This window comes from Spea bombifrons, chromosome 2 (genome assembly GCF_027358695.1).
Source record: "Spea bombifrons isolate aSpeBom1 chromosome 2, aSpeBom1.2.pri, whole genome shotgun sequence".
NCBI lineage: Eukaryota > Metazoa > Chordata > Amphibia > Anura > Pelobatidae > Spea > Spea bombifrons.
The window spans coordinates 30,019,392-30,034,995 of NC_071088.1; the positions used below are offsets into that span (position 1 = coordinate 30,019,392).

The 15,604-nt window shown below is 35.6% G+C and overlaps 1 protein-coding gene across 1 annotated transcript in view; it reads left to right on the plus strand.

The window, feature by feature from the left end:
• Nucleotides 1–15,604, plus strand: part of IL1RAPL1 (interleukin 1 receptor accessory protein like 1) — a 541,156-nt gene that overhangs the window by 426,127 nt on the left and 99,425 nt on the right. The window contains exon 6 of the mRNA XM_053457345.1: nt 3,772–3,846. Within this exon, the coding sequence (XP_053313320.1) occupies nt 3,772–3,846 (75 nt within the window). The remainder of the gene's footprint in view (nt 1–3,771; nt 3,847–15,604) is intronic.

Consider the following 15,604-nt stretch of genomic DNA (forward strand, 5'->3'; position numbering starts at 1 on the left):
GTCACCTGGCTCGATTGACTTTATTCAAAGACAGAACATATACAAGGCATGCAGCGACACATCATAGAATACAAACATTGACAGGTTCACCAAGTATATACAGGATAACATGTATGTCATCTGACTGATTACATTTGCATTATACAGAGCTATTTTGTCCTTTTTAGGAGAAGCTCACTGGGGTATTCCTATCATAGGACATATTGATACTGAGTGCCTCAAAATGAACATTTCAATGAATATCATGCCCACACTGGCTATAGCTACCAAGAAATGGCTGGTGGGCTGGGCCAAGGCCAAGGCCACCCAAGTAGTCAATGTAACAATATAGCCTGCTGGATATACATGCTCACAATCTGCATTTCTTTACACTGTTTGAGGTAACGTAAAAGTTTAACATGCAACTGCTTATATTCAGTAGATGGCTTTACACCTCAAAGTGGCCTTAAAGTGCCAGGATGAATTGCAACATATGTTTCTATATAGATAATGTAATATGGAAATGACTCTAATGTTCAACGTCCGGTATGTAAATCAGAGGAAAATTAGCTCTGACTGGCAAGTGTCTTTTTCACATGAACCTTGAAGAAGGAGAAACTATTGGATGGCAAAACCTTTTGGGATGATAGAGGATTATAACGAAGGAGTTATAAACAGGATGTTGTCACAGCTGACAGATGGTAGGGTTGGATAAGATTTAAGTTTAAAAGAAGGAACAAGTGAGCTTAATGAGATGAATGAAAAAGGACAAACTTTCTGCAGAAAGCAAAAGGAGGTAACTAAGAACGAGTTTCTAATTTCTACATCATATTTTTGATACAGTTCGACACAATGTCAGGACTGATCTTGAAAACACAGCAGTTGAACATTATCAAAAAATTACTATTATACTGGTTTACTTGAGTTATAATATGCTTTACATTACATACATATATTATGTACATGGCTAAAGGTGGACAAACAGAAGGTGGTGCATGCCAAAATCATATAACATAATATCAACATAAATAACACCTGCTAATATTTATTTCGATATGTGACAGCGTCTGTTGAACTCATAGACTTTACTATTCATTGCTAGTGCCCAACCCCAATACGTTTCTACTGTAGAAAGAATATACAGGGCCAAAGATGACTCTGTTTAATGCAAAGTAAAATAGTAAAGTGAGGGAGTTGTAACCATCACTCTTATACAGACCCTGTAGTGGGTACCCTGTTATCACAGTTATCAATTGCTTTCTTACTAGGATTTCTACAAAGGAAAAATCTCCACCAGGATACTAAACCAATATCACCAACAAACCTAGAACAGAAATATTAGGCACATTTCTTCTGCACAAGGATACCAGAAGCCCTAGATGTACATGTATTATGTACATAGGTGAAGTGAACAGGCCAAAATAATATTATGTAATATTGCTGTATATTCCATCTGCTAATATTTATTTTGGCCTCTAATATATATTTCAGTAGAGTTTTAGCAAATGAATTAACCAGATATGTATGTTTAAGACGTGGTTGTAGACGTATGCATTTGGATTTGTATGAACTGATATGTTTACATTTTTTACAATTGGTACTAATCGCTGAAAACGAGGAGGGACCCCCAATGAAACAAATAAAAACGAAGCAAAGTGCTTCAAATTTGCATTTGAATTTTGTAGGCAGATCCACACTCACCCACTCTCTCATTCATGCTCACACATTATCATTTACTCTCTTTCACACTGTCTCGGAATGTCTCCCTACCTTCTCTCCCAACCGTTTCCATGTCCTTGTCTCTGTGTCATGACTCCATCTTTTTTCTTAATCCTCTGCTCCCAAAAATCCTGCTTCTCCCTGGACAACGGGATATGACCTCCCGGTGAACGTCTGCAAAAGGTACACTTTCTTTCCTGATTGGAGGAACAAGGTGGAGAGTGTGCCTGGAGGCTCAGGCCTTTTGCAGAACTTCACAATGAAGTTACCTCTTGGCACCTCTTGATTTTAAGAAGAGAAAGGTACCAGGTCACTGATTTGATGGTATTGAGGTTACTAATGTTCATGCTTGCTCATTAATATTCCATGTGTATGTTGATTAGCACTTGAAAACTTGAACTCTCTGAAGTAAAAACAGACAAATTCATGGGACCCCATGCGATACACTCAAAGTTATTATAAAAGCTTTGAAATGTCCTGGCAAAACCATTGGCAAATTTATTTAACATGTCACTATTGGCAGGAGTAGTTCCTGAAAACTGGAAGTTAGCAACTGTATTACCACTTAATAAAAAAGGTAGCATGAAAGACTTGGCCAACTACAGACCAGTACGTCTTATGTAGTTGGCAAACTAATTTCGAACCATGCTAAAGCATAGGATTGTTAAATATCTGGAAGTTAATGGTTTGTATGATCAAGAACAGCACTGGGTTTACTACACAAAGATCCTGCCGAACTAAATTAACTTAAGATAATATATCAGGGAGGAGCTGTGGATATTTAACACGCTCCCACAAAGAAAAATGAAAAGTAAATTGCAGTCTTTGGGTTTGGATGTCGAAATAATTGAATGGATAATGCAGCGGTTGAGTGACAGGAGACATAAGATAATAGTCAATGGTGTATATCCATAGTAATGACTTGTTACTAGTGAGGCACCTCAGAAATCAGTACTAATATTTTTTATTAGTGATATTACAGAAGGTCTTAATGGTAGGGTATGTCTTTTTACAGATGATACAACGGTCTGAAACAGAATAGACCTTCCAGGTTTAACAAGTCAAATGGCAAATAACTTAAGTAAGTTAGAAGAATGGTTGCGAGTGTTGCTTGGTTACTTATCAATGGGAATATACTTCAAATATATTTTTCTCATATAAATTCATAGGGGTGCCAATAATTACGCCACACATATATTTCAATTTTTTTGGATAAACCCGTGTTGTGTTTGCAATTGTTTTTGTGAGGAAAAGATCAAAAGGTTAAACAATAAATACATTTCTCACAGCCGTCTCATATTTACCAAGGGTGCCGATACTAGTTAAGGATGTTGTATTCCTCGGTCCTATCTGTCAAATACTGCCTCTTTCAAAAGATGGGTATTAATGAGATCACCTGACAGTAAATTATACTTTTTTTAATTGGAAATCACATCTTATGCATATATTTCCATGATGATTCTTGTGATACAGATTGATTTTGAATTTAAACAAGTGCAAAATGTTGTAGAATTTGCCAGCAGCTGAAAACATGGTTTCTGAATTCATGCTTAACCACAAAAACAATGATCTATAAAGTCTAGAGTCTAAACGCAGTTACATTTGCAGTGTAGAACAAACAAAGCTATTTATAACAATTGAGGTTTTCGTGATTGCATTATGCCCTGCTGCTGGAAAGCAGGAACAGTTAAAATGTGAAAAATGATCAAAATCATATAAAATATTTTTCCCAAGAGTGTCTTAGACAACATGTGTTTTTGACGTTTTAGTATTCAGCATGATGGCCACGTACCATCTGTTGTCAATCTCATATTATGTAGTGGTTTACGTTTTAAGATAACAAAAAGTAAAATAAAATATATATACACTATATGACCAAAAGTATGTGGACACCTTACCATCACACCTATATGAGCTTGTTGGATATCCAATTTATAAACCATGGGCGTTCGTATGGAGTTGCTATAACAGTCTCCTCTCTATCCCTAGCATTAAATACAATCCAATTCGCTAAATTTATTTTTGTATATTTTGTAGTAGTTTAATTTTATCAAATTATGCTTTTTGTTTCAGCACCACTTACAGATAAACCACCAAAGTTACTACAACCTTTAGAAAGCAAGCTGACAATCCAAGAAGCCCAGATTGGTAAGTAACCTATCATTTCACAAATAAATGTATTTTGTTCTGTGAACGAAAGCATTTTTGTAACTGAACGTAACTTATTTGCCTAAGATGTAATGTGTTAAGCAAAACAATACATGAAATAATAATAAAAAATAATTTGGAATCAAAAGTATTACAATTGTGCAACTATAAATGCATATCATCATTTTGATGTAAAGTTAAAAAGCTTTGCATTTTTTACACCTTGAAAAAAAAAAGTATAGAATTTATATTGAATATTATTTGTGTATGTACTGGGTGGAAAACTATTTGCTAAGAGTTGTCGTCCAATTATCAGTAACTCATCCTTTACTCTGATCTAATATTTGGGCTGCCCACACACAATTAATGAATGTTGCATCGGCCTTCACTTCCCCAATCAGTTGGATGCTCACTTCTTCTTTGTCATTATTCACCGAAATCTGCGACACAATAATGACTTAAAAGTTTCTACTTTTCAGAGCATACAGTGGAATTTGCTATCTACCTTGTTTATCATGAATGCTATATATCTCTCGCAAATGGTGATTTTTTTTACCCTGTATGATATAAAATAAGGTTGTTTTTGGATTAGAAAGAAACATAGCCAGAGGAAGGCAAATCGGTAGGTACATACAGCCTACTGATGAAAAGCATGTGACTATTGGTTTTGTGGGTATTGCATTAACCTTTAGAGGCTTTTGTGGCAGCAAGGGTCACCACAAAATGAATTAGTTAAAAAGAGGTGTTAATAGGCTCGGACTGGTCATCTGGCATACTGGGCAAATGACAAGCCGACTCATAGCCGAAAGCACTCTATGCTTACCCAATCTGCCGCTCCAGACGCTCATAGGGCGCTGTAGTGTGCACTTACCTAGTGAATATGCAAGATTGACAATGTAACGTGCAGCCATGCATATCAAGCGTCACATTCTTTTTAAAGTGGTCCTAATCTGCTGGTAATTACATCTGTAATATTTTATTACTGAGCAGACACAAGATGTTTGTTAATCTACTACTGGCACATATTATAAGTTAAATTACATTTATTTGCTCCATAATGTACAGTAAGTGTACACAAAGTGTGTACTAATTTTTGCACATTCAATAACATGCTCCAAAATGATGAAGATGTAGATCTAAAATGGAATACATACATGGGGAGGCCCATTACTATACCAATGTTGAAGCTAGTATTGTTGTAGTATATAATTTGTTATAATAAAGTACTTAAGCAGCATTTGCAAACATCATAGTATTTATTATATTGCTGTTCCCTTTGTCGTTATGTGTAGATACTCCTAGTATTACCAGTATTGTTGCAATTATTATTTTATATATATATATATATATATATATATATATATATATATATATGTATCATCAAGGACAGTAATGTATATAAACAGAGTTACAGAAATTATACTTTGGAACTTTGAATTCTATTATTTACTTTTTATCATTATGTGCCAAAAGAGTCGCGCTTTCAGAATGAAAAATGTGACATAATTCAATAGAAAAATAGTTTAAAAAAAAATGTATCCTAAAGTTAAAGCATGTGGGAAGATAAATGGCGAGCGCTACGATATAAAAGAATAGAACTGACTGAGCATTTGCCAATCCTTTGTTTAAATTAACTTTGCTTTCAGAAACATCTTTGACAAATGGGCATGCCTTTTCCCCCATGCTTTTCACAATGAAGAAATTTATTTTAATAGCGTAATTAGTAATGGTTAGCTCACAGCTCCGTCTCCAGTTCCTGGGTATGGGTGTACTGTAATTAAACTTTTTGCTATCATGCAGTCTTCTATTGAAAATAAATGGCTAACATTTAAGAAAATGTACAGAGAAGAGAATAAAATTCTGTACTTCATCTTGGTTATATATAAATTGCAGGAATTGATTTGGAGGCTGGTTAAATAAAGAGCATTCAATCATAAGTTAATTTGCATTGAACTTACTAAAGGTTATTTATTTATTTATTATATTTAAATCTCCCTGTAGGTTATATAAAAAATACATGGCTTAAGTAACTTTGTAGGGCAGAGTAACATGAAAAGGAACACAAAGCAGCTAATGGGGTGAATTTCTGGTTGGAAATGCCCCAAAATCCCATGCAGCCTCTCCAATGAAGAACGTATATTGCTTATTTATGAATGGCTTATCTTTAGGAAAAGCTGCAGCTCAAAGTCCCCTCTGTGGTCATATTTCTGCATTACTGTCTGAATGCTTGAAGCAGCCAATCAGTGGCAGGAAAGCATTCTCATAAATTGTAATGCGTTGTGGCCATGTTCACAGGGTGTCTTATTAGAACCCCTCGGAACTTTCCTTGAGCCAGAGCTTGGCTGACTGGCATAGCGGGGAATTCTCTGAGTTTGGCCCGGAAAACTCCAGGAGAAGTGTTGCTTCTCCGGTTCTCCAGGTCAACACCTGAATCCTCTGGGTCGCGGGAGCGTGGTTCTGATACTCTCCACTCTCCGCCCATTTCCCCTTTAAATGGGGGTGTCTCCCTTGATGTCAGCGAGAACGTCCACTGACAACAGCGGGAACGCTCACTGGCATCAGCAATGTCCATCAGGACCCCTTGCTGATGTCAGCTGGACCCCCTGCTGATGTCAGCGGGATCGCCCACCAATGTCAGTGGGCAGTCCTGGCTGTGTCCCGCAAGGGTGGGCTCCGGGTAGCCGGAACCCAGAATTTCCCAGGTATGCTGGCAGGTGATGGGCATATCTAATATGAGCTAATTAGCAGAGGAGGCACAGAAATTGGGGGACCAAACAAAAAAATGCAATACTACAGGTATGTACTATAAGAATTTATTTTAAACAACACAAAAGAGCATCACAGAAATACTAGACATTTTGGTATATTAATAAATACACAATGCGGGTAATCCATAAAAATATCTTTTGTCATAAAAAGCAACTCTATTATTGTCTGCTCCTGTGTATAAAATGATCAATGTCAGGGAAAAAAGCAGTTTTGTACCAGCTGTGACAAAATAAAAAAAGAGTTCTTAAGCTGCAGGTTTTGAATGAATAAAGCTTTTTAGATCATCATGTTAGAAATAGACACCACTCTTCGCTGGGCAGGGACAAAATGGTCACATTGTGAGACTAAAACTCAAAAGTAACAATTGAGAATGTTTTTGAATCATGTATAACACCAATTCTGATAGCTTTATATAGACTATAAGGGAACAGAGGCAGAAATAAGACAGAAGCAGCCAAGAAATATTACTATATATATATATATATATATATATATATATATAGATAGATATAGATATATTACCCATTATCTTGATTAGCCCTTTGGAACTAAAAAGTTGAAAGCAACGTTTTTGAACTGGAAGAAAATCTGATATTAAACCCCTGATGTGAAACCATATGCAGACCCAAGTATGTGTATTAGATCTTTAAATGTGGGTTTGTAAGAAGCAAAGAGCAAATTAAATAAAATGTCACTAGCCTAAAACATCAAATGGATGATTATTATATTAGTATTAGTAATTAATGCATTAATGGAAAATGTCAATAAATCATAGAAAAATACTTGTTTCAAATAAGCCAGATAGAAATAAGAGGCTAGTTATATTTTCATATAGTTTTTACGGTCTAACACACAAGCAAAAAATTATGTTTCTGACCTTTTCATTTGGGCACTATTCATGTTTTGTCTTTGCTTTCAGTGTGTACTACTGGCTTAAAATAATTCCTTAATAATTCAAGCGTGGCCTGGATAGGAGCTTCACTTTTCCCAAAAATGTGTAGGTTGTATAGCTAATAAGTAAGATTTAATAGTAAACTTAAGATGAATATTTTTTTATTTCCAAATTTGAGGCTGTGGGCTTCATTTGCTTAACCCTTTCCTTACCCTATGGACGTACAGGTATGTCCTGAAAAGGTGTGCCCAAGATTATCTTTAGGACTTGCCTCATCCATTTGTTGCTGCAGCAGGAACATCTCCCTGCGTCCTGTTAGAGTGAAGAGAGTGGGAAACAATGTTTCTCTCTCTTCCCACAAAGAGAAAAGGTGATTTTTTTCTATCAAAGCCTTTGAAGCTTTAAAACATGGCCAAATGCGATATAAAGTAAAACTAGAACCTTTCATGTCTGGGTGCAGATGGAGAGAGGAGCCGGCTCTGCACTGGATCAATCAGGGTTTGGAGCAATTGCGCCATGCTCTTGGGTTAATCTGTACATATATTTATATTATATATATTCTTATATTATAACATTTATAACCAAAGCATATATGACTTGGAAGGGCAATGATGATTGAAACAATATCATTCCATATGGGGCTTGCTTAAATAATGTGCTGCAAAACACTGCTTGGGTAGATTGCGGCATAGTCTAAATAAATCTTAAAAAGGTGTTCTTGATAGGAACTAAGTTAGGTTAGTTAGAATAAAGCAAGAATAAGCCATTTCTATACGATTTATATACCATTTATTTTAGTTTGCATCCACCCAGTCACACTCATGTATAGTGTATTTATCTCCCAGACACTGATACTGTCCTCTCCCACAAAAAATTATTTTAAAAACAAAAAGTTTATGACTGAGTGGATTGATGGATGTTACAGTATTAGATATTAATATGTGCTAACTCCAAATGCCTTATATTTGAATAGGAGGGGAACATGGCAATGTGTGTGTGTGTGGGGGGGCTAAGCATCGCTTCTGCAACCTGGGTATTTCGGGGGACAAACACATCTCCTGCAAGAACAAAGCTGGGGGCATAAAAAGACGATAATGTTTATGGAAGGATGCTTACATCTGCAAGGAGTAGACCAGGTAAACTTAAAGGGGCCTTCTCAGAACGAAAGGGACAATCATATAATTCAAACCCTTCATCATGCATACACATATTTTTCAATATTTTTTTCTACTTTACTTTGCATCACTTAATTGAAATTAATGAGTACTTACTATAAATTAGATTTTTAGTTAATTGCAGAGCTTTCTGTTAAAACCCAACTATCATTTGAAAGTAGGAAGGCTAAAAATAGGCTACTTTTTTTTAAGCCTGTGCCTTTCGAAGCCTTGAAATCATTTCTGCATACTTTCACATAGTTATTTTTTCAAATCACTCTAACCTTTTAAAAAATGTGACTGGAGTCATTATGTTCCTCCCACTCGTCCTTAAAAAATTCTGGAGGGCTGTAGTTGTTGTAATGCTTAAAGAAAGCCAGCCATAGAAGTGCATTGCATGTGTAGATATTCGAGTTTTTGTAACATGATGGCAGCAACGTTGGAATCTTTAAAACAGCTTTAATCACCAAAGCAGAACATATAACTCCAATTCACCATCATGTTTTAAATGGATTATACATTAAAAAATTCATATAGAAATCAGAAGAAAAGAAAATGTTGAAGGCGAACTCACATAAAAGAATAAAACGTACATGAAAATGTTTACAATGTATGGACGTTTTTTTTATTATTCATTATTCTTATATTTTTTTTTTGTTCTGTTCCTCTCTGGTAAAAAGCAACAGAATATTTCAGACTGGAAGACATTTAAGTTCCCATTGCCGCAGTTCTGTTGGTTACCGCTCTCGCCCTTTTGGTCTCTGCAATGCTATGTGAAGCAGATCACTAAGACATGACATCTTATCCACTTCTCTCAGTAGGGTATAGACCACTGGTCTTAAGGACAAAAGGACCTCTGCCTTACAAATCCTGAGGGCAGCATTGAGTTTATATTTTCATCACTTCCATTAAAAGAAGACAGAGGGCTCGTAAGGACATTTCATATGCTTTAAGAAGAAAGCATTCCAGTCCAAATATAGCATAAGTAGGGAGACTGATTCTGATAACTCAAAGCGCAAACCCTCAAAATAATGTGTGGGATTATTGTTTCCATACTTTTAATAAGTAACACTTTACATGCAGTGTAAGTATATGTTTAACCCCTTAAGCATCACAGTGATGTTGAGCATGGGGGATTTTCACTAGTAAACTAAAATCTAGCCCATGGGTTAACAGTATAGGTCCTTTAATGGAAAATCAAAGCTAATGCTGTCCCCTCATCCAAGGACTTTCAAATCTTCTGATGCCCCTCCTCTGCTAATTTTCACTTTTCACATCAAGATAGGGTCTTTGGGACAAAAAACAAGAAGGCTGCAGCATCATCATAGAACCCGATGGAATATTTCTATTTCTCCAAATTTAGTTCTTTACCCTTGATTAGATCCAGTGTCCCTTGTTAAATGTCTCTTTAAGTCTAAAAAAACCCCTGTTTACAGAGAAGACCAATACCTCAATGTGCTTCATGTATATTATCATTATGTACTGTATTTTTTGAAATACAAACATGGTAAAAAGTGTAATTTTCTCCTGGTTATGTAAGCATAGACATCTTTAATTCTGTAACCAAGCATAAATGTCAAGTATCCCTGTCAAACAAGCCTGCTAGGGGAGAGCTGACATGGTTGGTTAACAACATGGGCTGCTCTGATTTTGCTACAAGCTCTTTAATTAGTCCAACATCAGGTTGTCTATAGAAAACTATAGGCAATATCTACACCCCGACTGGGTTGTTTACACTCAGTCTCTTTTGGTGAATGTGTATTGGGCATGGTTTTTTAATGTTGTTGTCTGTTTTGGGGGTCTCTTTCTATCTCTGGACCATTTGCCTGGACTTGCATTCTTGGCTAAAGGTTGCCAGTCCTCCTCTGAAACCTAGTCATATTATAATTATTGTGTCTAAAATCTAATAAGGGCTAAGGTTTGCAGAACGTTGTGCGTATGTTTGGCGTTTTCATCATTTTTATTTTAGTCTTCCATCATTCCTAATATAGGGCCTGTCTGTCAGCAGAATTGCAAACTGGCTTGCAGGTTTATAACAAAGAAATCTGATGAATATATAAAAGAAGCACAGGTATAGGGAAAATGACAGAAGTGTGTGTGTGTATGTGTTTGTGTGTGAGCACGATAGAGAGAGAGACAGAGGGAATAGGATAGTTGTGTTCGATTATGTGTAAAATTATTATCCTCCAAATTTGCCCATACATAAAAGCATATTAGGAGATAAATACAGTCATACACATTTCACATTTTATTAAGCTTAAAGCGGCCTTTATAATAGATCAATGTATATTTAGACTTTATAGCTCACTTAACTGCGTGTTTTAAAGTCATATGTTGGTTCATCAGAAATTGCTGCTTATCTTGTTAGTAAAAGTAGCTAACATCCATTGTCAGCCTTAGCAAAGCTCGTGGGAATCTGCCTATTGCATGATGACAAAAAAGAAGCAGATGTCTAATGACAAAGAAAGAGGCTGATGAAACAGATTCTATCAAGACATAAAGTAAGGATGTTTCTCGCACTCATCAGTCTGGGTGGAAATGATTATATAATTAAATGATTAAATCTTGGTCAATGTTGCTAATTACAAACAATTTAGAAAATGTATTTTTTTTTTAATCACACATAAAGACCAAACATTTCCTGTGAATAGGACTAGGAATATTTTTGTGAGCTTGTTATTACCTACAACTTTTGTTATGTTGATAGGACAGCTAGAAGATCAATATTTTCTCGCTGAGCTACAGAGAAGTTTGTTTTGTCATTAAAGGTATCATGTTGTTGCAGCATAAATGGAGACCATAATAAATCCATGCATTGTTCTACTAGAACAATGTCCTCTATTGATATTTCCTCACAAGATTAAACAACCTTTCCAACTTCTCCTTGGTATCAGCCAACTCCTCTATAAACATTTAAACTTTATGCTACTTGCATTAGACCAGGGATATTGTGTCCTAAAGGCCTCAAAATGACCAGGGGTTCTGTATGTCCTCACTTGAACATACAATTGAGAAACAATCTCAAAGACATCAGAATATTTTGGAATCGCTAATTGCTTTTTTTTTAACTAATATAGTATTATCCAAAGTAATATGGATACTCACGTTGAAACTATTTAGATCATAGCTTTGGTGGTGTAGGTACCAAGTGGCATCTTCTGGTAGGGTACCTTATGAGCTATTTAAATTCAAGTCGTTTTCTTATTTGATTTGGTTCCGTGCTCTGCTTCATGCATGCTTACTAGATTTCTCAAGGGCTGCCCTTATCCTCTGGAATGTCCTTCCCTGGCTTATCACAATAAGCTCCCCTTGCGCAGGAGCCTCCTTAACTTTTGTCTCTGTAGAACCTAATTGTTAGGTTATGCACTACTTGTTAGGTCCTGTTTACTTATTGCACAGCGCTACAGAATATGATGGTGATATATAAATCAATAAATAATAATAAGGTGCTATTAAATTGTACTTATTGGATCAACCGTTAATTAGGGATGTTCTTTTTTGAAGATAATTGAAGTTTAAAAATGTTTTGTTGTCAGTGCTTACATGAGTATAATATTTTAATGCATATTTTGTTTGCATTGTTTTATTGTTCTGATTGGACTTCTCTACACCCATCCGAGATACACACAAAATTGATCCCATTAGGATGCATACTCATCTACCAATGTCTTGTTAGGGAAATAAAAATATAGAGATACTTCTGAATCATAGGTATTGATAAAGAATACGTTGCAGATGTATTATGTAATGGCAAGATACAATATTGATGGCCTTTAGTATGAAGGGGAGTCGGGTCTTCTCTAACACAATATGCATTTCTCATCTTCTGTAAACACATCAACGGGCAATTACTTTCAAGGGATCCATGTATAAAGTGGATATAGAGGCAAAAGGTGATCATGGTTGACCTTATTTGCATGCGCCTACCCAGAATCCCCTGTGGTTGTGGCAGCACCATGAGATTTCTGAGGGAAAAACAATCCTTCTGGCTTGTCTGGTGTCTGTAGATGGGTGTTTAATAATACTTCTACTACCCCCTTAATTTTATGTGGAAGGGGTTTCCATCACCTTTACCCACCATAACTTTTGTTATTGGTAAACACATCATGTTTTGTCAGTGTAATCTGTAAAGCCTGAGTAAATCATATTATGGTCTCAAACAGCTCTGAAATATCCAGTTACTTTCAAAGGCCGTTGTAAATTTCAAGTCATTAGTAGATTAGACAGAGAGATCAACCTTTGTTATATATCTTTTGCTTGAAATCTCTCCGAGGAAAATTGAAATATAGGCTTCTTCTAAAAGCAATTTGTGTAGTTGCGTTTTTAAAAAAGATCTTGAAAAAATAATGACACGATTGCACTTCCTGAGGAGACAGCTGAGTTTTTTTTTTCATTGGTAAAATAAAATCAATTTGCCTAAATGGTGCCATTCCCTCAGTAAACAAGTCGGATTGGGATCAACACACAAGTTGGACTGTTGGCAGCTATATTAATATAGACCCTTTGAGTCCATGTCAAATGTGCCAACAATTCTGATGCCTAAAATGCGAAAATCATGACTGTCCCACAGAAAACTGGACACTAGGGGAATATGGGTTAAAGTCAAAGAGGCAAGACATTCATATATAGAAACATCACTTAGTAAATACCCTGTTTCCCCCGAAAATAAGACATAGTGATAGGCGTGGCTATGCAGCGTACCGGCGCGGAGCGGTAAAGAAGACGGGCAGCCCTTCTCATCTGCCCCATCATGACAGCTGCTATCTCGGAGGTGACCTGGGAGGTGCGGGCAGCCCCATCAACAAGGTCAGCTCCCCCTGTCAGGTCTATATTTGAATAAATGTAGATTGTTGTACCATACTTAATATAAGTAGGAATAAAGACATCCCCGGAAAATAAGCCATAGTGTGTCTTCTTGAGGAAAAATAAATATAAGACAGTGTCTTATTTTTGGGGAAACATGGTATTGATTGTCTAAGCTCTGTAAAAGAAAAACAAAATAGGATAGTATCACGCAGAACCCTAGACAATAGACAGTTTTGACAGTTTAGTTGTATTCTTCATCCACTCCCTGTGTCCCCTTTGCATGCAACTTCGTAACATTCAACAAAATCATTTTTTGCTGTAGAGAATGATATAATCATTTATACAGAATGCATTCCCAGAATGAAATAATTTAGGTTTCTACAGGCAAGGACACTTTGACCGGACAAGTGATTCCAGTATTTTTTAAATCGTGATGAGGCTGGACTTTTGCAAGCTACTTGCTTTTGCCTGTAATATTTAAATCAATAAGTACATTTCAGAGCTTTCTTTATTGGAATAATTTATACCGATCCTGCAAGAGCATTACAATAACCTTCCAAATTCAAGTGCCAACAACATCTCCACAATGTTTAACGTTCTTTCACTTTTAATTCCTCCAGGTCTTTGGTGTTTCAAAAGGTTGTGATGAATTATTGATAATTTGTGGGGTTATTATTGCCCCAAGAAAACGCCCAACTGGGATGGTGCATAGTATAGCTGGCAACACAATCTAAGTGGGACATTTGCTAGGACACCCAACAGCCAGGCCATAAGACTGGTTGTTGGGACTATTCTAGGAAATTCAAGACTGTTGGCGGACACCTGACACCCTGTATTAAACACTTAATGTGCAATAATGTACAATTAATCAAATATGCTGAAATTCAAATATAGGTGTAAAAGAATCACCAGTAATTAAATAATTAGAGTAGGATTCCCATACCATATGCTGTCTAAGTCTCATAATACACAAAACATATATTTATAAGTCATGAAGGCTCAAGGGGACAATTCCAACATTCTCAAAAAAAAAAATGACGCTATCTACAGCTGTCCTGTATTTAAAACAGCAAATTCTGCAGATCATTAATCATTACCATGACTCTTTGCATCCTTAAAAAGTTTTTATCTCAATGCCTGTCTTTATAGTAGTTTTCTTTTTATAATATTATGATTAAAGGGAAAAACTAAAGTTTTGCCCTATTTAATTGTCAATTGTTCCAATTTAACTTTTTAACACTAGAATAATAATAATAATAATAATAATATGATACTAATAACTTAATGCATATTTTATATATATATATATATATATATATATATATATATATATTACACACTATAAATGCACATGTGCAAGTGCCAAAATAAACCCATATGCGGCGTGTGTTCTATAAGGAGTCATTTTAAAATCCTGGATATTATCAACTAAGATGGTCCAAGCAATATTACACCGCTGGCTGGAATTTTTCTACATATCATCTCTATAGTTATTTCTGGTGACGGCTGATATATTCTGGAGCAGACATGCCTATGAAAGTTAACTTACTGCACAATCTGTAATTCCGAAATATGTTTCAAGCTTTCAGGAATATATTATTATGCCAGTTTTGGCCTTGACTATACAGGGATACTGAATTTTGAATAAATAGGGAAATAAATTACTTTTTTATCATATTTTGAATCGAAATCTAGAACGTAGAATGGAATTTATTCACTGAAGAGTTTGCAGAACAGTGGCGGTTTCAACTTACTGATGTAATTTTATATTCTAAAGAACATACCCAAAAAATAAATCCCATTGTACCATGCTGCTGAATATTATGGCGCTATATATATATATGTTGATAAATAATAACAGTTCTACTCATTTTTTTTACTTTTACATAATCTGTAGAATAAATAATAATTAAGGAAATAAATACATTTGTAAATAAGGTTTTAACACTTTGAAAAAGCCTTTGTAAAGGTGAAATGCGTAGTGTGCTGTTTTATACTATTTTATACCTTTTATTCTGTAAAGTATAAATAAATAACCTTTTTACATTGCTCCTGGGATCATTTTCTTTTTTTTATCAAGAAGGACACCTGCTGGCTCCAATATCCTTGGTGGGGATCATACCACCTACGCCTAAAG